Source organism: Battus philenor, unplaced genomic scaffold, assembly GCF_028537555.1.
Source record: "Battus philenor isolate CCGP_79_NKW_IND1 unplaced genomic scaffold, ilBatPhil1.0.hap1 SCAF_19, whole genome shotgun sequence".
Taxonomy (NCBI): domain Eukaryota; kingdom Metazoa; phylum Arthropoda; class Insecta; order Lepidoptera; family Papilionidae; genus Battus; species Battus philenor.
The window spans coordinates 7,889,370-7,912,954 of NW_027181681.1; the positions used below are offsets into that span (position 1 = coordinate 7,889,370).

General features: G+C 33.5%; 1 protein-coding gene across 1 annotated transcript; it reads right to left on the reverse strand.

The window, feature by feature from the left end:
- Nucleotides 1-2,612: 2,612 nt before the first annotated feature.
- Nucleotides 2,613-22,651, reverse strand: LOC137921559 (probable peptidoglycan muropeptide transporter SLC46). The gene is made up of 5 exons (XM_068764356.1): nt 21,441-22,651; nt 14,837-14,938; nt 13,103-13,324; nt 7,706-7,862; nt 2,613-2,788 (listed from the first exon to the last, which is right to left on the reverse strand). Exons 1-5 carry the CDS (start codon nt 22,417-22,419, stop codon nt 2,701-2,703), a joined length of 1,548 nt encoding a protein of 515 aa, XP_068620457.1. The 5' UTR covers nt 22,420-22,651; the 3' UTR covers nt 2,613-2,700.
- Between the last annotated feature and the right edge of the window lie 934 nt (nt 22,652-23,585).

Consider the following 23,585-nt stretch of genomic DNA (forward strand, 5'->3'; position numbering starts at 1 on the left):
CATCAGATCAAATCGCCTATGGGTGTATTTATTTACGTGTGAGCAGTGGTTACCCAGCGGTAAGGACAGAGACTTGCGGTCGCAGGTGCAAGTTCGATTCGCAGGATAATCTTTTATTTAATAGACACTTCGTGCATTAATTATAAAGGATTGTCACCGCTCACAAACAAGTTTCCAGAAGATGGGCAGCAGCGTCCTCTGCTTATACTGTCTACCAGGCGTGGCGATTATGGTATATGATTATGGTATGGGGGTACCCATGGATTTCTTTGGGAGAGGCCAATACCCTGCAGAGGTTGTCTATGTTGAAACGATGTGTATACATTTGATATATTAATTATTATGAAACCATTTATTCGTGCTATAGAAGAACTTAGGTTCTGATGATCATAGCATAATCTCCGGATATCGTCCCTTAAATCCAGAAAACCAATCTTCACCTGTTTTGCCATTTACAAGCGGTGTTTTGTTTTGCTTTTTTTTCGACATAATCAAATGCCAACATTGAAAAATCAGTACGTGACAATCCGAAAAATAAACTGTCAAGCTCTTTAAAATAATCGCAAAGACTTCCCCCGTGATTTATGTTAATTTCAGATTGTTTTACGTGTGTATTTAAAATTGAAACTAAACATAAATTTGTATTTACAATTAAACGTCGTGGATAGCGTATCTGTATTGCCCTATCTGCTTTGCCCGAAAGCCTATTTCACAGGAAACTAACCGTAGTCAACTTTAATAAACCGGCTCAGTGTAAAACAATTTTTCTATTATTCTTCGTTTTTTTTCACTTGATAGGCGTCTACTGCAAGGCATTTAGGCCTCTCCAAAGATTATGTGGCATCCTCAATTTTGTCGTCAGACCTTCAAGTGGGGGGTCTACCCATGCCGCCTCTAGTGGTCGCCATTCGAGGACGTTTTGGCCCCAACGTCTATCGGTTGCGCGTGCGCTGTGCGCCACCCACTGAGAATTTTCCTGCGAAAATCATCCCTTGGTTTTGTAAATAATTATATTAAACGGCGATAATGCAAACCTGCTGCTTTAAACTATAATAAAATCATCCTTAAGCTTTATAATGTGATATTAAACATAGAAAAAACAAAAAGACTAGTCATTTCTGAAACGCAGCGAAACTCCGAGCATAGCCACATCTACTGCTCTGTGGGTAACCTTAAAACTTCTCAACAAGTCCGTCGTAGGCGATCACGTCCTGAATACCTATGTCATCATTGGAAACACACATTGGTCATAAAACTTGGCACGCGATGTTTGGGGCACTTTCGACAACTACTTAAGAAGACACGACATAGATATTAGACATCAATATCGTCTAGTGCATATATACCTTAAGGCCTACTTGTCCGGAGACTCTTTTGAGATTCTCGAGCATTGTATTCAGATCCTCCAAGGTCTCTACATATGTGGTGGTGGTGTTAAAGTCTTTCCGGAAACCAACTTGTTCGGGAGACAGAAAATCTCAAAACTGCATGCGAGACGATTCAAATTTCTAGTTAAACGTCAAAATATACTGACTTCCTTATATAATGTAAACACTTCCCGAAAGTGTGCGTAAATTTATGGCGTACAGAAAATAATGTTATTTAAATTTCATTAAAGTCAATATGATAAAGCAATAAAAATCTTCTTGATACTACGACATAAGGACGCTGAGAATTTCAACCTCTTTGTACTTTGACCTCCTCAACATTTCAGTGTAATGGACATAGGTCACTAAAAATTTTCAATTAGACCAGTTGGAAGAGGCCTGCATCCAGCGTTCACCAAATCTAAGTTATTTGTCCACTTGGTGGGTGAATGTACTGCGCTGCGTATGCTGATCATATTTGGTCACCTGTTCTATAGATTTCATAGCCTGCCCACTGCTTCTTCAACTTGTCTATCCATTCCACTGTATTACTACGGTTACTTTCCTTTATCTACGTACCCTGTCCTTCTCCATTACATCTCATAGAGAAATCCCAAGTGTAGTCCACTCCATCGCTCGTTGAGTGACTAATGTGGTCAAGTTCATTACCACGACAGTGCCTTGGTTCATCGAATGTGTGTTACATCGGTTATAAACCTTCGTTTTTAGGCACTGAGTGATATAGAACAAAAATATGACACCTAAGATCACTGACAATTGCGTTTTATGCAATGTATTCATATGACTGTTTATCGTTCATAATGTAATATTTTTATAAGCCAAAGGTAAGATACGAATATAACTAATTATTCTTTTTGCCATAGCCGTTGGTTTTTTTTAAACTTATAATTGTTCATAAAAATTTTCACATTTTTACTCTTCACACAGCATTGACAATATGCCTATTTGTAGTAAAAAATTTGAACCACATATTTTAGAATCAATAGAAAAAAATATCGATTGTATTAAAAATGATTTTATGTTAACAATACTGTTAGTTGCTTATAATTAGATTTATTAATTTGCTTTATAAAGTATGTTTACCATTAGACCTTTGATTATTAGAAATTAACCTAAGATTTCCGAAGCGATGGCTTGACAAAAATGTCATTTAATAGTCATATTAGTAGTTTTGAGTAATTCATTTGAAGGGATTCTATTTATGAAATAAAATTAAACATTAAATAAAATATCATAAAAATCTTAAATTTATTGAGATTTTGTGATAGACTATAGGCAGCTTACATAAGAACACAACAATAAATATAACTAACTAAATTCGAGTAACTTCATTTTCTATTCCTTTGCTGTCATTTGTTGAATCGACTGGCAGATCATGCTTCCGTAGGCTGAACAAGGTTCTGAAAAGAAAAAGGTTACTGATTATATTTGTTTTTAAGTGTTAACTTTGTAGAAGGTAATGGTGACCCAGTTACCGTACATGTCACATATTAATACGATATTGATAAGCCTTCAATGGCTTCAGTAATTCTTATCTTTATCAACCTGTTTATTAGGGTAGACATTTATGCCGAAATTTTTTTGTTCGTATTATAGATTAACTAAGAATATTGGATTATTAAAATGCAGGTCCTTTGTGAAGGTGCAATGAACGCAAAAGGGAAAGAATCCAGTGTCAGGGTCGTAATGTATATAATATGGAACACGTTCATCCTATACCGATCCAAGATAAAAATCGAAATTGTCCTTTTCGAAAAAAATAACTTGATACTGGTTTCTGAATATTATGATGCGCCCCGTAATAGTCATTACATTGCAATTACTTCTCACGTGAAGAAACTGTGTAAACCTAGATTCAGTAGAATTGTGTAACGGTAATTACGTCGATCGACATGCGTCCCAGGCGAAACGACATTTAAGTGTGAAGACATGACATGATTGTTATTTCAAAAATTTATGATATAAATAATGCCAATATTCCCTCTTTTATGTCTTTAAGAGGATAAACATGAAATGGTTTCGTATAACTTAAATTATGATATTTGGTAGAAAACCGGTTTCATAAATAAAATCTTAAAAGATTAAGTGTCTTTATTCCTATAAATCGGTAATGAGTCAAACTGTCTCACTGACAAGAATATTCGAGATATATTTAATATAAACCAGATCTTTGTTGAGTTCCAAGATTATCTTGCGATTCTCGTTTCTATTGACACTAACTAAATAATCTGCTACCTCTTTCCGCTACAGAATCTACGACAAACAATGTCAGACATTGTTACGTGATGTCATTTAATACTTATATGTAGTCACTAAAGCCAGAAAATAGTTTGACAAAGGAAATTAGTAATGAAACTATTAACTATTACTATTAATAAGAAGAGGTTTAATTTATTGTACATGTGTTACGTGATCCTTTCGTCCAAACAAGAGTTTATTTGATATAAAAATAACAGTTCAAGGTTTTAATTCCATTAGAAATCGACTGTCATTACTTCGTGTTTACAAAATTAAGGGCAAGCTGTCGGGTTGACCACAAGGTCTCTTTTTGCTCTGATTTCAAAATGCTATTACCACTTGACACTGCAACGGTAGTCAACTTGAAAGTATGCGGATTCGGTAATCACATAGCATTCACGTGGATAGGAATAGACGGACTGTTCTTTGATTTTTTTATCGAAGGCGAAGAAAAGATTTTAATACTTAATACATTGTGGGCGCCTGGCCTCTTTGGTTTTTGACATGACGTTTGTTAAGTCAGTTCGTTTTACTTGTCAAAGCTAATTTATGTTTTATGATAATTTGTGTTTTCCTAAAAGTAGATTCCTAATATCTGAATTTTAATAAGGAATCCACATTGGTGACCCCGACGTCGATCAAATTAGGCATGTCGAACAGCAATAATAACGGCGCAGCGCCACCGTCAAATACACAACAAACGGCTGATGGAGAAGCTATTTGCCGAGTTAGCGTGCGCGTGCCCCCATTTTGGACTGAAAAACCAGCGGTGTGGTTTGCTCAGTTCGAAGGTCAGTTCACTTTATCCGAAATATCGCAAGATACAACTAAATTTTATCATGTCATCGGACAACTTGATTCGCAGTTCGTCGTTGAAGTGAAGGATATAATCCTTTCGCCACCCGATACAAACAAATACGAAAAACTGAAAACGGAATTAATTTGACGATTATCAGTATCGCAGGAGCAAAAAACGCAACAACTCATGCTACACGAAGAACTAGGTGACTGTAAACCCTCCCAATTTTTGCGACATTTCAGAAGCCTTGTGGGACCGTTGGTGACGAATGAGTTTCTACGTCCAGTCTGGGTCAACCCGTCTACCTGATAATATTCAAACCATCGTCGCGTCGCAACCTAAAAGCTCGCTTGACGATGTGGCACAGCTTGCCGATCGCATTCGGGAATTAGCACCAGTTACAAGGCAGGTGGCCAGCACGTCATCAGACACATCAACATCCGAATTGTACCAACGCGTAGAACGACTTACACAGCAAGTCGAAGCATTACTGAAAGCCGAAAATTCAAACCGCCGTGGAAGACATGCTGGACGAAACTACCGATCTGAGCAGGGCTCAATCGCGCTCGAAGTCTCGCCAACGTTACTCCTCGAGCTACCATGAAGTTCCTGAAGGATTTACCATCTGCCGATACCATTACCGCTTCGGGACTAAAACAACAAGCTGTGTGCAACCATGTTCTTTTAAATCGGGAAACATCCAGGGCAGGCAATAGTGGCCGAAAACGTCTGCCCCAATTCATCATGCCGTCTATTCATCACAGACCGTTCGATAAAAGTTCAATATATAATTGACACGGGTTCAGACCTGTGCGTGTTTCCACGATCAGCAGTTAACGAATACAGAAAGAAGACTAAATACGTATAATAAGTTGTACGCGGCTAATGGTACAACTATAGCTACTTATGGTTATATTAAATTACAAATGGATTTAGGTTTCCGACGGGATTTTGAATGGCGGTTTACGATAGCCGATGTTTCCAAACCTATTATCGCCGTTGACTTTTTAGCATACTACAACTTACTCGTAGACTGCGGAAATTAAAAGCTAACTGATGGAACTACCTCTCTCTCAATTTCCGTGCCGCACTACAGCGTGTCCGAGGTTATATCGTCTGTTCGCACAACCTCACTGAGAGACTCAAGTTACACACAACTTCTTCGAGCCTTCCCAGACATAACACGTCCAGCCGGTATGCTAGGTGCCCCTAAGCACAATATAGTGCATCATATAAGGACAACACCTGGACCCCCGGTCTCTAGCCGCGCCCGGCGCCTGGATCCAAAACGCCAGAAGATTGCGCAGAAAGAATATATCGCGCAGATATTATCTACTGTTGTCCTCATAAAAGCATATAACCAAATTCGTGTACATGACCCAGATATTCCTAAAACCGCAATCACTACGCCGTTCGGAATGTTTGAGTTCCCGTTTATGACATTTGGTTTACGCAACGCAGCTCAAACATGGTTTTGACTTTGCTTACGGATGCCTCGATGACATTTTAATTGCGTCAGCCTCAGAGGCTAAACACCAAGAACACCTAATACAACTATCCGGACGTCTCCAAGACTATAGCATTCTCATAAGTACCTTGAAGTGTGTCTTCGGGCAGCCCGAGTTAGTTTTTCTGGGTTACAACGTCTCATCTGAGGGTATTTGTCCATTAGAAGCAAAAGTACAAACTATAAACGATTTTTCAGCGTCTCAAACCATTAAAGAACTGAGAAAGTACTTGAAGATGCTTAACCTCTATCGGCGATTTGTTCCCGGAGCAGCACGCATACTGTCACCGCGGGCTATCTTACTGGCGCATCTAGATCCTAAGGCTGAACTAGCAATACAGTCTGATGCTTCAGATGTTGCTATCGGAGGAGTGCTACAGCAATGGAAGAAAGGTAAATGGGAACCACTAGTCTTTTTCTTAATGAAGCTAAGTACGGCTCAACGAAAATACAGCCCTTATGACCGCGAGCTATAAGGCAATAAAATATGTTCGGTACATGGTAGAAGCCCGAACATTTACAATCCTTACCGATCATAAACCATTGACTTTTGCCTTCACTATTAACCGAGACAAGTGCTCGCCGAGACAATTCAGTTATTTAGATTTTATAGCACAATTTGCTACAGACATCCGATATGTACCAGGCAAGGAAAATACCGTAGCTGATAGCCTATCCAGAATCCAAGAAGTCTCTGCTGCCGTAGATTATGGTTCTCTTGCCTAAGCTCAGGCTACAGATACAGAACTAGCAAGCCTTCTGAAAGATGGTTCTGCCTTGCAACTGCAGAAGCTGGCGACTCTGGAGTCAGGTTTGGAAATATACTGTGACCTCTCAACGCCTTCGCCAAGGCCATACATCACGCCTGTATTCCGCTGCCAAATCTTTTATTCACTACATAATCTGAGCCGTCCAGGGGCTAAGACAACAACACGTCTAATAAGTCAAAGACTTGTCTGGCCAGGCATAAGAGAAGATTGTCGGGTATGGGCAAAAGAATGTCAGCAGTGTCAACGGTCGACCGGCTTAAACCGGCGTATTTAGCAAAAGAATGCATGACTCCAACCGACATAATCAGCGATGAGGCTACCAGAGAAAAGAGTGCCAATCATAGGTCGCGTAGCGGACGTCATATACGTTTTCCTTCCCATCTTCAGGACTACTATCGACCGTAGCCACGGTCTTTTGCGTAATGTGGGCGCCTGGCCTCTTGGTTTTACTTGTCAAAGCTAATTTATGTTTTATGATAATTTGTGTTTTCCTAAAAAATAAAGTAGATTCCTAATATCTGACTTTAATAAGGAATGCAAAACATGTTATCATACTGTTTGAAATTGTTGTTTGCTTATTTGCGTGTAGGATTCAGAGATATTTAGCGAAATTATGAATTAAATCTTGAGCATGCTCTTACAGGAAGTGACACGCGTTAATATGTTTTTGATTGCAGATAACAGTCGCAAAACATATTTAAAAACTGAATGAATTTTTCTTATGGCTATTGCACAAGAATTAACGTGGGAAAACACGATACTTGTATGTACTAAATAGCTTTAATATAATCATCTAAACTTAGAAAGATCAATAACCTAAGAATTTTTAGTAAATTATATGTAGTATTATAAATTTGACAAAATCATTTAAAAATATTGATAAACTGTTCTGAATAAAAATCCCACAGAACTGTATTTTCAATTTGTCTTTAACCTTTGACTTTTTCAATTTAATTTATACAGCTATCACTCTAAATAATTGAATGTATAAAAATAGACTTACATGAACATTCCAATAGCCGGAACAGCCAACGCTGCGCTGATGAGGTAAAATGCTCCGGGGAATGTAGACAAAGTACTTAGATAAACTTTACTGTATATTGGCGAATAGACGACTGGCACTAGAGCCTCCGATATACTTATCAAGGAGCTCGCTTTACCTGAAATAAAAACGGTACTCAATTATAGGTAGTACCCAGTAGTAGCCAAACCTATATACCTAGGTGAGTGATAATCAATAAAATTTTTATTCTTATCAAATAATCTACAATATGTATCTCATCTTTCATCTCATTCATAGCAACTTAAGGTTGCCAGAGCTTTTAAAACGTAAAAGCATTCTCTACGATACGTTTGGTTTTATTATAAGAAGGTTCGTTTCTTTATGATGGTTACATCAATATAAATAACGATAAGGGTATAATTGGAATAATATGACGCTTGTGCACCAATCTTTGACCGAAATCGATGCTGCAATTGTAGCACGTAAAAAATAATAATTTCAGGGACATAACGGTTTTTTAATTATGATACTACTCGGTAAGTATATAACCTATTAATAAACTATTTCTGAATAGAACACTTCGTTACGATGTTACGTTTAATATAGTCCATGAATAATATGTCATTTTCAAAATTAGTAAAGTATATAAAATCTACAATAAAAACAGTTACCTATAATTTGTCAATAATATAGTAGTATTAGTTTTAAATTATAATAATATAATCACTATTAGCTACTTAATACTCTACATTCTGATGATTCTTATTCAATTATTATGATGTACAGTCGCAAACAGCGGAAGCATTCTTAGTATTTAAATAATTTGTGTGTTAATTGAATTGATTAAATGGTACGTCTGAAGCTTTATTCTATTTTAGAATCCATACATTTTCCCTGCCCTTCCTGCGTTAGTTCTCAATGGAAACGCGATGTATTAAACATGAGGTTTTTTCATAAAATAAATCAAAGTAAGGGATATCGTTGTATAGGCGTCTATCTCGAAACGAACTGTCAGTTTGACAACTGAACCTAGAGATGCGCGTGAAGTTTAATTAAACCAATGCAATCATAAACTGAGCAGTGATCGCCAAGCGGTAGAGGATTGAGACTTGCGATTGTAGATCGCGGGTTCGATATTATTTGATATCGGGTTGTCATTGCTCGCAAACAAGTTACCAGAGGAGGGCATCACCAACCCGCCTGCCAAGCGTGGCGATTATGGCCTGTATATATTTTTGAGAAGGCCTATGCCTTAAATTGAGCATCTATGATATAAATAATATATATATATATATATATATATATATATATATATATATATGATAACAACGACGATGATCATAGACTTACATTACAAAATTTAAATTAATAATTTTTTTTTATCTTGTAACACTTTAATTCTTTCTCTTTTTCAGAGAGATTAAGTATTATGGAGTTAGTGTTATTTCCATATCCCCCAATGATTAGGTTTTATCCTCTGGAGATCTATATTTGGCTCTCACTATTCAGTATCACGAATATTCAAATTAGCTAATGATTTCAGTGGTAATACTAACATATTCGCTGAGTTATGCATCGATTGCCTAGCGATGCTCTAAACTGTCTACATGACTGAAATCCGTCCTAATCGCTAGTACCCCACTGAAATATACCGTGATTTCCTTTTTCCATGTATTTTTACTGCCCTTTTATTTACCTTTTTTATTTTTTCAGTTTGTATTGGTTACTTTTTGTGTTTTTTGTTATTCTAAATTAGTATGTAGGTTCTATATTTCAGTAAATTATAACGACTGTTAGAGGTGCTAATTTAAAAAATACAGAGAAATTATGCGTTTTATTTTATAATATTGAATGGTTAAATGCTTAATACATATTTGAAAAATACATTATTGCGGTACCAATGAAATAATTTTCCACTGTTAATATCGTTTTATTGTTTGCTATTGTTTTCATACCATTATAAAAAATAAGTCTTATTTAACAAATCTAATACTGGCACTCTATATTCTTGTAATCAAGACTTCGTAAAATTATAATTGGCAAAATACGAAAATACTTTTTTTTTAAATCATCGTAAGTAGGTATTATTTTACATAACAGGTAAACGATAAAGAAGAAAGTAACTGACATAGCATAGTGAATTGACCGGCTAAAGTGACAGTGGGCAAGCCTAAAAGTGTGGAATGAGATCGTGAACCAGCAAACACAGTAAAGAACGAGCACACACTATGTGGACAGACAACTTTGTTGGAAGATGTTGAATGTAGACAGCTGCCAACCTGTCCTATTGCAAACCTATAGATAAGGTCCAATATTTTAAATGTTAATGATGATGGTGATAAAATAGCAGTTGAATTACTAATATTGCAAATAAAAATTAGAATTGCTAAATTAAATTGGAAACATTTAAATTGCAATGAAAAGTAAATTTGTTACCAAGGTGATACTGAAAAGTAACTTTTTTTGTATTTATGTATTTACGATAGTATAATTAACAGATACTAGAAGTCAACGCCAATTCCAATGCAATGTTACTGACATATGAAGGTTGCTGTAATAAATTACACCTTGGATCTTATGTGTTTTGTAGAATTGTATTGTAATTGTAGATGCTTATAAGTCATTATAATGAAATGACGTTAATGATATTTGAAATAGTCATAGTTTTCGCTAATTTTAAAATTAATGTTTATTTGTTTTATGTACGCTCCTATAACAGATGACACTGGCAAAAAAACCCATCGCCTACATTCATAGTTTCGTGTCCTCCGATCTAAAATATTAAGATATTTATCTTAACTTATTTGCTGGTTTATAGAGTAGATTCCTACGAAGAGCCACATTTACTCCTTGATATGTGAACCGTAACGAAAACTAAAACAAAAAACATCTTGTCTGTATTTTTGTTCTGCCGTTAACCATAGAAATCATCTTATTGAAAGTAGAAAAACCTGGTACAGGCTGCAGTTACAAAAATGCAAGTAGGGTCCACTTGAATTTTTGTAACGCGAAACATTCTGCTCGAACTACCAAAGAATGCAACAACTATAGCGGAGAACCGAATTATACAGCTTCGTAAACAGATCACACGTCAGCGATACTGCTAAGTACCAGGCATTTTTCCCTATTAATAGAAGCGTTGTTGGTTTCACCTGGTAATACATTTAAGGGTTAAAATTATCTGAAGTTAAGAATATCTCACGATAACCCGATTATAGCAATAAGTCAAGCAAATATTCTCTTATGTCGGGGACTTCCGAATAGGAATGAAAAACGTAGTTCAAGTAACCGCCGAAGTCCACGCCTGGGGCCACACCAGGTAAAATAATGTGACGGCCCGTGCCGAAGTTACTAAAATAGCTTACGAGAATAGTTATTGTAAAAAGGTCTAAGCTAAGCGACTTCAGTTCTTTGCTAACCCCATGAAGCTGTATCCATAACCATAAAATATGTATTTTCTGTATAGAGTAAGTTTCTTTCATTGTTGAGAAATCAAACAAGGCCAATAAAAAGACGCATTAAAATTATCATTTAAGTAAAATGCGTAAAACTTTAACCATTTAATCGTGAATAGACCCTACTAAATTAGGTAATTGGATAGGCTCAGATGTATTAAAATTTGCTATGGGCATGGATACAATAGATGAAGCTGTTTCTACGACGGTGTGACGTTACAAAATAACAAAGCCATTTTTATGGGATAATTTAGGACAAAATGTTGTAAATATTATTACTAAACATGTATCAAAATTGATTGTATTATTTCTTAATTATACGTAAAATCAATTATATGACGTTGTTATTACGTCTTTAAGAAAGGATTGTATTGTTATAGTTTGATTTACAATGAGCCCGTAAAATTATAAAATATTTTTATTCCAATAATTCTCAATTAATAAAATCCTTGGTCAGTTTGAAAAACCTTTAGTTATTATAAAAAATTCAAAATTTTAATAACACCAAACAATATTTTTAATGGAAGTTTATTTTTAAAGATTTTAGGAAAATGCAATTAACTTAATTATTTGCTATCTATCCAAAAGATTTACGAGTTATTAGTTACTTAAAAATCTTAATAATAAATAATTAACTTCCATTTCAAATTGTTTTATAAATATAAAGAATAAATAGACGTAAAATAAAAAAGTAAATCTACATCGAACCACCGCAGTTGTGTTTCAAAAACATTCGTTGATTGAATTCACGTCAACAAACAAAATGATAAGAGTTTGTGGAATTCTACAGTGTTCTATTGTTGCCATGTCACTAACTCGTCACTGTTCTCCATATTTATATTGACTGTTAAATTATAGAACAGAATATCCCTGGGAACTGATTGTTCATGCGGTTACTTATTTGTTTGTGTCATAAAGATGTAAATAGGCGAAGATGGCAGTGAATGACTTGTTTAATTTTCTGGCATGCTCAATGACTTTGTTTAATGCAAACGTGGAAAATTTGCAGTTCACGTAAATATTACATAAAAAAATAATAATGAATTTAGACAAGAAGAAAATATATTTTAAATCAATAATTTAAGACGCATATGTAGTTATGTATGGCCTAAAGTGCGCTAGGCATTCTTCATTCTCTCTTTTCCACCAGTAAGAATTGCTTATCAGCAAACAGATATAATAAAATTTTGAAAGGTATATAAATTCCAATCCAAATTTACATATTTGATATTTTTCAAAACTTTGACATTGCCTTTCCCTATAATATTAGTTATAATAATGTTACCTTATAATATGTCCTAGATCTAAGTAGTTCAAAAATAATAAATATATGAATAATGTTATTACAGTACATATTTTTTTTTGTAACTTTATTGAAATAACATTCATTCATCATTCATCTCAGCCTATAGACGCCCACTGCAAGGCATAGGCCTCCCTCAGAGATCGCCACTGTGACCAATCTTGCGATGCCCGCAACCAACGACATTCTGTAACCTTGGGCCACCTAGTAAGTGGCCTACCCATGCCTCTTCTACCGTGTCATATGTGCCACTTTCTTCTATTTGTCGTGGTTAAAATATCGCAATTCGTAAAAATCAACAATCTAGCCGTAAATATTCGGACTTGTAGTATGTAATTGTTATAACGTAACGCAGCAGCTGTTAGCTGTTTTATTTTTAAGTTATTATTAATATTAAGAGTAACTTTAGACAATTGACAGTAGAAAACTGCAATTTTTTTTTAATTATAAATATACCATATTCGATCTTGAGTTGATTAAAAAACTCTTGGTAAAAACATATTGCGGGCACAGCGTGCAACATAAATAACATGTGATGGCCCTGTCCTTTATGTAACCAGGCTTACAAAATATAACATCTCGTGTATCCAACTTACGAACAAAATGCTTTAAAGGATTTCGACTTAAAAGAAAACTTACCAACTTCATCGGTATCCACCAGTTTTGTAACAATCGATCGCAGAGACGTAGCTGCGGCGGAGCTGAACATATCCAGTACAGGCCCCAGGAAGTACACGGTGCGGGTAGGAGCTATCGCGTATATTACACTTGCCGATATTCTACTGACACACGCAAAAATGCCTATGACACTATCTTCAATCCTCCATCTTTTGCTGAAGAGGTAGAGTGTAACGAATGAACCTGTTTAGAGAACAGTGTATTTTAATAAACGTAAATTTTAATTCATATTTTTAACAAGGTATTAATATCTTTTACTCGCGCGCTGTGAACAACAGATATTTTTTCTAGTTTAACGTTTTCTATATTTATAGTAAAATAATTCATTATATAAGAACATTACGTGTCTGTCTGTCGTTCAGCCCATGGACGCCCACTACAAGCCATAAACCTTCTCTTAAAAATATCTATGGGAGATATAACACAATCGTCACGCATGGCAGGCGGGTTAGCGATCGCAGTGTGGTATTATGGTATGCAGAGGACGCTGCTGCCCATCTTCTGTAAATTTGTTTGTGAGCAGTGGTAATCCTGTATAACTAATGCACAAAGTGTAAATTATATAAGGTTGTGTCCTAGGAATCGAACCCGCGGTCAACGATCGCAAGTCTCAGACTTTTACCGCTGGGCTATGAGTAGTGACTCATGTATATTATATTCTTCTATATAATTCATTTACAAACAATAAAGATATCACTGAGAATATAGTTTACCACATACAAAATACATTACATTTTCAAATCTAGTTTAACAGCCTGTGTGTGGGTAGTACAATCTCACAATTTCATAACTTGGAGCTTTGTTTTGTATAAATATAATTTAACCTTGTAATGGTTATTTTAGACTTTCCGGGAAGGGCACGACTTTCAGTAATGAAGATAAACGACCAAGAAGTAGAATAGATTTGTTAAGTTTATTTAACTTTTTTCTAACAGTGTACGTTATTATTAAAACCTATTTTTAACCAATATCGGAATTAAAACCTTTTTGCAATACATTGTTTAAATGATGAGTTCTAATTAGTTGATGACTAACTATTTCATACGCAATTGTATATATACTACGTGAGAAGGCAGTAAACATTCGCACGCTGTCATAAATATTTAATATACAAATTATTAGCAAATGTCTAACAAGTATTGTTTTTGTTTATATTTGCGATAACGCCTCTTTACTGTACTGTTGCTGTGACAATTTTATCATTGATAACAAAGATAACGTCCATTTAATAACAAGAAGGGTGTATCATAGAGCAAACATTGTTAAGGAAATTTCTGAATTATTAATAGACGCTAAATTACTTAGATAAATTTCGTAACAATGTCTTGAGATAAATAATACAAAATTAAAGTTGAAATATATGGAATTCTTAAGTGTATTATCTATTTTTTTTGTACGCAGTATCAGAGAAAATAAAGATTACTTATATGCAAACATAAGGTTGTAAATTTAATAAAGTATTTACAGACTTTTCCTACTCCTTAATGCAATATTTTTAAAAGATTGCAAAGGATATGTTAACACAATGTCGTCCTTATCAAGTAATAAAACATTAAAGTTAACTTGAGTAATGGTTTACTCGCTTTATTTTTGATGACGCAGTAGTAATTAACAATTGTGTGGCGAAAGTCTTATTAGTTATGTCTCTTTACGATGCTTTAGAACTTAAAGTTTTCATTGAAAAAGAGCACTCACCAACGCTGCCGACAAGAACGGAGTATGTTAGGAACAAGCTGTAGTCGACTTCGGTGAATTTGAACTTGAACCGTGTGAACCAGTAGGTCATCTGCGCCTCACCTTTATCCCAAATAACAGATCTATTAGTCAAGCGTCCGAGCCCATGAGCGTCGGGAATCTGTAAACAATATTCTTAACAGACTCTACTATACTTACCAGAACTCAAATTATTTGCTTCATACATAAACATTGCAGAAATGAACTTAACCGTTCTTGTTATACCCTCCATATAACCTAAACCTTTAATTTTTTTTTCAGCCTATTGACGCCCACTGTAATGTATAAGCCTCTCCCAAAAATCTTATCAATGAACAGTCTTGTGCTGCCCACAGCCAGCGACTCCCAGCGACCAATATCGCCCGCCCGCCCAGTGGGGGCGCCTACCACTCGAGGGCTTTTCGGCAGTGCCCATTGTCACTTCAGACGAGCACTTCTCGAACTACGTTAGTGACTTTGGTTCTTCTGCGGATCTCCTCATTCCGATTCGATCTAGCAACGAAACCCAGAGCATAGCTCTCTTCTTTGTTCTCTTGGTGACCGTAGGCCTTATTACCGTTTGGATATTATTTCTAAATTCATTAATAACACAATTTAATTACGCGTACTTCGAGTTTAGTCGATAGTATCGATTTAACTTGGAAAAAATATTCAACCGACAAGGTTATTCAGTAAGATAATCTACACAAATAATCCACCTATTTTACTTTATAACCAGCACATGCTGAAGAAGCTTTGTTAAAGATCTTTTAGATTCAAGTGTTACTTATAAAAATAAATATTTCCCACAATTCGTGTCTTTTATGTTCATAAAACAGTACGTCGATAGTCTAATACGTTTTATTTAACAAATAAGATTTAGTATTGTTTTAAGGAACCAAAACTGTGAATAAATCAGCACATGTTATCAAGGGTCAGCTTCCTTTACTGATATAATGTTCCTTATCTATTTTCCTTCCATATTAAAATAAAGAAACTAATAACGAAGAATCTAAATATTTTAATCAACCTTCTTAGTTTAACTAGTTTGATATTGTGATTTTAGGTTTGTATCCCAAAAAATGATCATTCTGTAGCAGTTTTTGAAAAATAAAAAACTTACATGTCTTATGTCAAAATCCTGTTCTCGGAGCCATATTCTACTCACTTTGTTTTAGAGCAAGAATATCTATGTTTCTTTGAATATTATCGTAATTTCTACGCATACTAAATTATTATTGAGAACGTTCGAATTTTATACATATTTTTAGCTAAAACATTCTAATGCCAATTGTTCGCGCATGATGATTTTTTCATAAATTACTACAAATGAATCAAGAAATTAGACTAATATAATTAAAACTTTTCAAGGTAATTTTAGCAGAATTCATAGTAAAGATAACTTTACGCTTTCGTCAGAAGGGAATAAAACGAATGATTATAAACAATTTTAGCGTGGTAATTTTTTTAAATAAAATAATACTTTGGAAAAAAATCAATAAATATTATGGTTAAACAATGACTAACTATCATCATTTTAGCCATAAGACGTCCACAGCTGGGCAACAGCCTGCATCCATTGTCTTCCGACGACCTTGACAAGGTCGTCCATATACATTGCGCGTTTACTTTCTACATTGAGCTTGCCGGTCTTCACCACAGAAATTTAGGGCCATAGTGACGTAGATATTGAAGAACATTTACGTTTGTTTCGTATACTTAAATGTATAATTTATTAATATGATGACAATACATCGATACGCTTTAATATAAAATTACCTTTAATTCGAGGCAGTTCGATGTGAGCAGAATTTAATTAATTCTATGAGTCATTAAAAATTTCTTACAATTAAATTAATCACGTAAATTGACAAACGATATGAAACATTATTTTACAAATAATTGTTTCTGTTTAAACTAAATACTGCACCTCAGAGAGCAGGCGTGTTTAGTAAAAATCTTTTGTTATTTGCGTATTCTTGTATATGTTATATACTAGAATACGCAAATATCTATTGTTTATCACAAAGTAGTTAAATTTAAAGTAAGTATATGATAAGCGAAGTGGGACGTATTCCAATTATCAAATTGTCCTATTTAATTGCAAAAAATGTTTGAAAAGTCCCATTTAATAACCCAAAATCTATTAGTATATCACTACGAGTACACTACATATAAAACACAAATAATTTAAATTTTTTTTTTATTTTTAAAAACCTTTTGACGCTAAATAAAAAGGACTAAATATTTCGAATCACAGTCTCAGCCAAAAATTACTCGGCTACCACTGTCACATTTAAAGTATAGGGGATAATTGATAATACATGTACACTCTATCTTATAATCAATGGTTTCTGAAATAAGTTATAACGTAATGAGAATTTGGTAAAAAAGCGTTTTTTTTAAAATTCGGTTTCCTTTATATTCAAATTAACATATACCATCTGTCCCTGCACACTTTGTAATTCAAAATAAGAATGGAAATAAGTGTGCAAATTTTAAAATTTATTCTAATAAAATAACCATACGTTCTCAACTTTAAAGATTTTGCACCTTAAGACAGTCCTGTTGAAATAAATTATTGTTACTATTGTGTTTGTCTAGTCTGCTATTGAAAGTAAAACCAAAATTAAGGATTTTATGTGCGACAGTACACAAATGACGATATGTAGTATTAAAAAAGCGCTCGTTTGTAATTATATTTTTTTCAAATGAGAGTCTTCTAAATTTTCCGGCAAAATAATGCATTTAAATGAAAAAAATAATAATTTTATTTTATTTCAACAAACATTTACTTTTTAAGTCGGTACTAAAATTATCTGTATAAAATAAAAACCTATTTTATAATTCTGAAGAGCGTTTTAATTCTAATCAATTTAACTGTAAACGGGTTTACATTTAGAATCGAAGACACTTATTAAAATTTTTTTTGACGTTAAATTTATCTGTTCGTTGGACAACTTTTATAAAAATTAAAAAGAAAAAAACAAGAATCGTTGTTAAAAAAGTAGTTGTTGTGTTATAAACAGAATTGTATTTTATAGCTCAACTTTTGAAGATGCATGTGTTTTTATTTAAAAGTAGGCTCGAAGTAATGCACGTGCCTAAAATTATACAAAAACTAATTACATATATTACTGAGTGTTTAGTCTCTTTAGCTTTAATTGAAAAACATCATATTATTTTCAATACGTAGGTTTATATCTAAGGTTGAAAATATATAGACGAACTAAAAAGAGAATGTATAATGTCTGATAACAAATTTCTTTTAATGATCATTATTAGTACTTGTGTCATTAAAAAAAAATAGACAGTGACGTTTTTTACCTTTTTTCTGTCGCGCTTATCATTCGTATTTAATTACAAAATCCAAAATAAAAAATAGAAAGCGTAAGGAGTGACAGCACACTTTGTTTAATGATCATTATTAGTTTATCAAAGGTAATTTACAATGTCTAACCAAAATGTAGTACATTCAAGCATGATATAAAAAAACATACTGGTGCAAAATTTCAAATTTTGTTATAGTAGAACCCTAAAATTAGAAACATTATTAATGTGTATATATAAAAGTAAAATAGACAAACAGAATTTACTTTTTTAATATTTTAGCGGGACATATGCATAATTATATTGCATAAAACATATATTAATGAATGATTTATTTAAAAATAATAGATAAAATAATCGTACAATATTAAAAATAATTAACCAAAAAAAGGGATTAGGTTATTTTCCAGTAGACGTAAAGAGCATGGTTCTCTTTTATATCCAGTATAACAGGATGTAAATAAATTAAGCATGTTTTCATGATAACGATATAATTATCATGGAAACATGTTCTAAAAAAAATTTAAAATTTTAATGAAAAGTAAGTAATCTACTGCTGAAATACATTTTAAATAAGTCCTATTTCCAACTAAAATAAGCTATTATCTGTAAAAAAAAAAACGTTTTTGTGAAATTATAAAATTTTGAAAGTCCTTTAAAATTTTATGACTATTTAACTATATTTATATGGCGATCATGTACATGCTGTCTACACTAATTTCTGTGAAACTCTATTGCAGAAACTTAGGAATATACTGATCTTTTTTACATCGGTTATAGTCATATCTACAAAATAGGACGCAAATGGTTGCAGAGTATGAATATATAAATCTAATTTTGGCGTATCACAGGGCTGGCAAATGGGACTGATGTTGTTTACCCTGTTCTTCAATGACATGATTAGTATTATATTCAACTTTAAATCATTGTTATTTATAGACGAAAAAATATATATATAACTAATGGAATAGTAGTAATAATTAATTTTATTCTACATAATTAACCAGAGGAAAAAAACCATTGCTATTAAATTACACTAACTATAGTTTCGTATTGCAAAAAAAATCAAACACGCGCTCCGCGAAATACATCAAATTTTTGCCATAGTCGTTCCAAAATTGCTGCCCTTCATACGTAAACATAATTTGGAAGTTTACCTATACAATGTATTTTCTAATAATTTATAATATCCTATTAAAATAATATTTTCAAACTGTTAGCCTTTGCGGATTCCAATATTTTCCAACGATTGCCAAATGGACACACCTTAAGTAATTTTAAAGTTATGCCGCTTCTTCCACTTAAAAACTTATTATTATTCAAGATAGGAAATACTAGGTGGAAAGCAAGTTGTTGTTATATATGTATCTAAATATCCATCCGATCAGGTTTAATTTTACTTCTTAGATCTTCGTTTAAGCATTAAATCTAGGTATAAATTCTTGGTGCCCAGGTCATACTTAGAATGTACAATACCTATAACACCATATGAAAAAATAAATGTAACGTTGTTATATTTCACGATTTGCATAAAAATTTTAAGAAAAAAATATCAAAAAATAATTATATTATATAAATAAGGCCAGGCCATTTGTTCCGTACGTACGAAAACTAAAATAAGTACCTATACATGGCTTAAGTAATTGTAATTGTTCTTCACAGTTTACTTAATTTTCACTTAATTAATATATAATACATTTGTCAAACTATTTAATTGTACATTTTATTGATTGTAGATTAAGAACAGTGCGTGCAAAAAAGTGTTGTGTCTATTAATCGGAACATTTATTAACATAAGCCTTTACCATGATACTTGTATTTAAAATTATATTTGTAGTGTTAGCGAACCACAGATTACTAACAATTAAACAAAATTCTTGCAAACTTTGCAATGAAAAATTTTGGTAACACCCCTTTTTTATAATTTGTTATAAAAGTGAACCAGATGAGTGCACAGAGCTCTTGAACTAAATTTAGGTCTGGACATGCTGTTATTGTTAAGATATCCAGAAACTTTCGTATATTTTCAAATTCAACAGTGATATTAACCATTAACTTTATTTTTGGAGCAAAAAATGCACCTTGAAAATGTTGGGAGTATTGTTTTGTTATATAAACCACGATTTATGTCTTAAATGTATGCCTTGTTCGGACAGTACAACCATTTATAATAACCGCGAAACCCTGTATAATTGTAATTGTTCAAAGGGGCCACAATAAACCAATTGTCTCGTCGAACTCTTGAACCTAAATAATATCGCGTGTCGTGCTCTATGTACAGTACAAGAAACAGTGGCCAGTACGAACTCGGCGATTAGTTTTGTTTACTATGTAATCAGTAATTTAATTAGTTTATCGTCTCTGTTTATTCCGTCAGATGCTGCTTAGAGACGACTCCATATAAAGTAAAGTCGTCGGGTAATACAGATGACAAAGAGAATTTCTAAAGAGTTATTTTAATTTATGGTAAAATAAATGCTCTGGGCACTAAAATTTATTATAATTAAGCTCTAGTTATAAATTCAACGCTAAGTTATTAGAAATTTAACAATTTATCTAACTATTATCATCTAGTTATTACCTAGACAAAGGGGAACATGGGTTTGCATACATGTACAAGAATATTGATATTCAATTATATATGAAACTCTCAAAATGTTGGGATACGGTCATGGTCACAATTAATGTCTCGTGTTTTAGTTTCACGACGATTAAATTATTTATTCAATGTGCTATACTATTTGACGAAAAATGAGACTATTGTTTGATTTTTTAAAGTTTGTTTACCTTTTATTGCAAGGTGTCTGAAATTTCGTAAAGAGCAGAAATATAAATAGAACTTAAATTGAAGATAACCGCTATTATGTATTAGACTACACAATTTATAAAAGGTTAGCGCGCTTTCTCCGCTTAAATCATTTGTATTTTTATAATTGTGATTTTATTAAAATAAGATACAATAATTTTAGTTCAAGTTATATAATAGAAGAATTGAGTTATTTGAATTGTTATATCAAGGTTGCTAGGAATTTACATTTGATCATAAAAATGAAAATAATATGAAACGATGTGAGCACAGTAATTTTCCGTTTACGACGGTACAGCTGATAAAACAAAACCTCACGAAAACAAACACTGTGTTAAATGTAAATTAATAATTTTGACATAATCTTTACTGTATTAAATGTAATGATTATAACATAGCCATAATCATTACAGAGAATATTTTGATATTAATATGAAGAAATAATTTTACCTAATACTGGTCCAACGATGAGCATGTACGCCAACATTATCAGTATGATTTGCAGTCGTCGATATTCCTGGCGGGACCTGAACGCTACTTTCACAGTCGCAACCAGGTCTTGTAACGAAAACATGGAGCATATTGTGTCCGTACTTTCTTTTTCGATACTCTTTTTCGGCTTTTCTTTCAATCTCAGAACAATGTAAACAAAACCACTCAAATAGAAAACACACGCTGTTGTAAAAACACCATAGTAGCCCAAATGCTTTGTCATTATCCCACTAAGTGCAAGACCTATAGGCCGGGTAAGAGTCAAAATAGCCGTTATGATCCCTAAGCGATAAGTCCGTTCTGATTCACTAGTGATGTCTGTTACGTAGCTATACACCGCCATTGTTAAGACGACCCGTCCTCCGGCCAGTGCAGGAGGTAACCCTTCAATCAACGCGGTCTCGTTCAAGCCTACTTGAAAAAAGAAAATTGTACTTAATATAATACCAATGATGGATACTAGCTTTCCCACTATCGGTAATACCATTAATGATTTTCGGTTTCCTGTGCGATCGCTCCATGCACCCAAAAATAAAGTCAGCAGTCCAGGGAGAGCCGTCTGTAAGGGAAAACTCCAAGCAGTCATTCCCGCTACCATCGTCTGCACATTTTTCTCCTGTTCTGTATAATTTAGCGTCTGTCCTTGCATTATGTGCGTACAGGTAAGTTCGTCGTACTTCAAGTTCACGAGACATGACTTCTCTAAACACAAATTTTGTACAGCTAACCCTGCCAGGACACTTGGCATTACGTAACAAATAACATAAGGCTCTACAGTTATTTTTGTTCTGACCGCCCACGTATCTTTTATAACTTCTTTCAACCTACGTGTGAATTTAGATTCAGTTTTAGCAATGTCTTTGCAATAATTTTTTTTGCCCTTACATGATTCCACGGTAACAATCTTTTCCCCGGGCACTTCCACCCGTAACGTCATTTTTACTAAGATTTACCACCTTAAAGTTCATTTGATTATTAACATTAATATAATTTTACTCTTTTCTTTTTAATTTTTTTACACCTGTACTACTTTTCTATTTTAATGTTTGTACTACTTTCAAATTGCACACTTTTATTTTGTCGTGGTGCGAGTTGCGCGTGCGACTGCGGATCGCTCGGTTCGACGCGGCTGCTGTGCGCAACTGTACCTCCGGTACTGCCTATCAGTTGCCCGCTGGTACAGTTTAATTTGTACTTTATCACACTATCACGTGGCGGCAGCTAAGCACACTTTAGTGTAAACATAAACTTCAATTAAAACACGGTCATTTTTAAATAATCATTAGTTAACCAATTTCAAGTTATTTCATAAAATTTACATGCTGCGTTAATGAAATATGTTTATTAATAATATGAAACAAATTTTTCAGATATATTTTAGTAGCTTCACAGAGTTTACGCACTCTCTTCTTGTCAAAGAAAAACTATTGAGTTGCCGACCGTTTACTGTATATATCTCTGCATGTATGTCTGTTGTAACTTAGGTACTTGGAAATAAATAACTAATGAACTTTAAATATCTCACGTACATAACATTATGCGGTCTAGTTTTTTTCCAAAATGTCGGTCAAGATAAAGATTTCGTAATGAATTGAATTGGACCCCATTGACACAAAACACAAAAGTGAAGGAGCTCGTATTAAAAAGTAATATTATTCATCAAGGTTTTTAATCTAATTTTACATCTATTAGATCAATTAGAACGGTCTACCGTACATTTTTAAGAAGGCGCTGTTTGTTTTATTTCATTTGTTTACAAGATTCAATGTATTTTCATTTAAAACATAAAAGAAAACACTGTAAAGCTCTTTCAAATTTCAATTAATATTTACATTAATTTTAAAAAAAATCACAAAATGTTAATTAATTTAAACATTAAATTTTTTTAGAGTTACTTAGGAAAGCCATTTTATGTATGTCAGATTGAAAATAATTTGTTTAAGAATAAGCTAAAGTACATGATCATTGGCGAAGTGGTCTTTTTATTTATTGTTATACGTCCCTGCTAGTTTATATGTAACCCTTAATTGATTAATGACAGTTACATATATATTTTAATGAACAGTGGTAGAAGAATGAGACTAGCGATGGTAGTTCATTTAC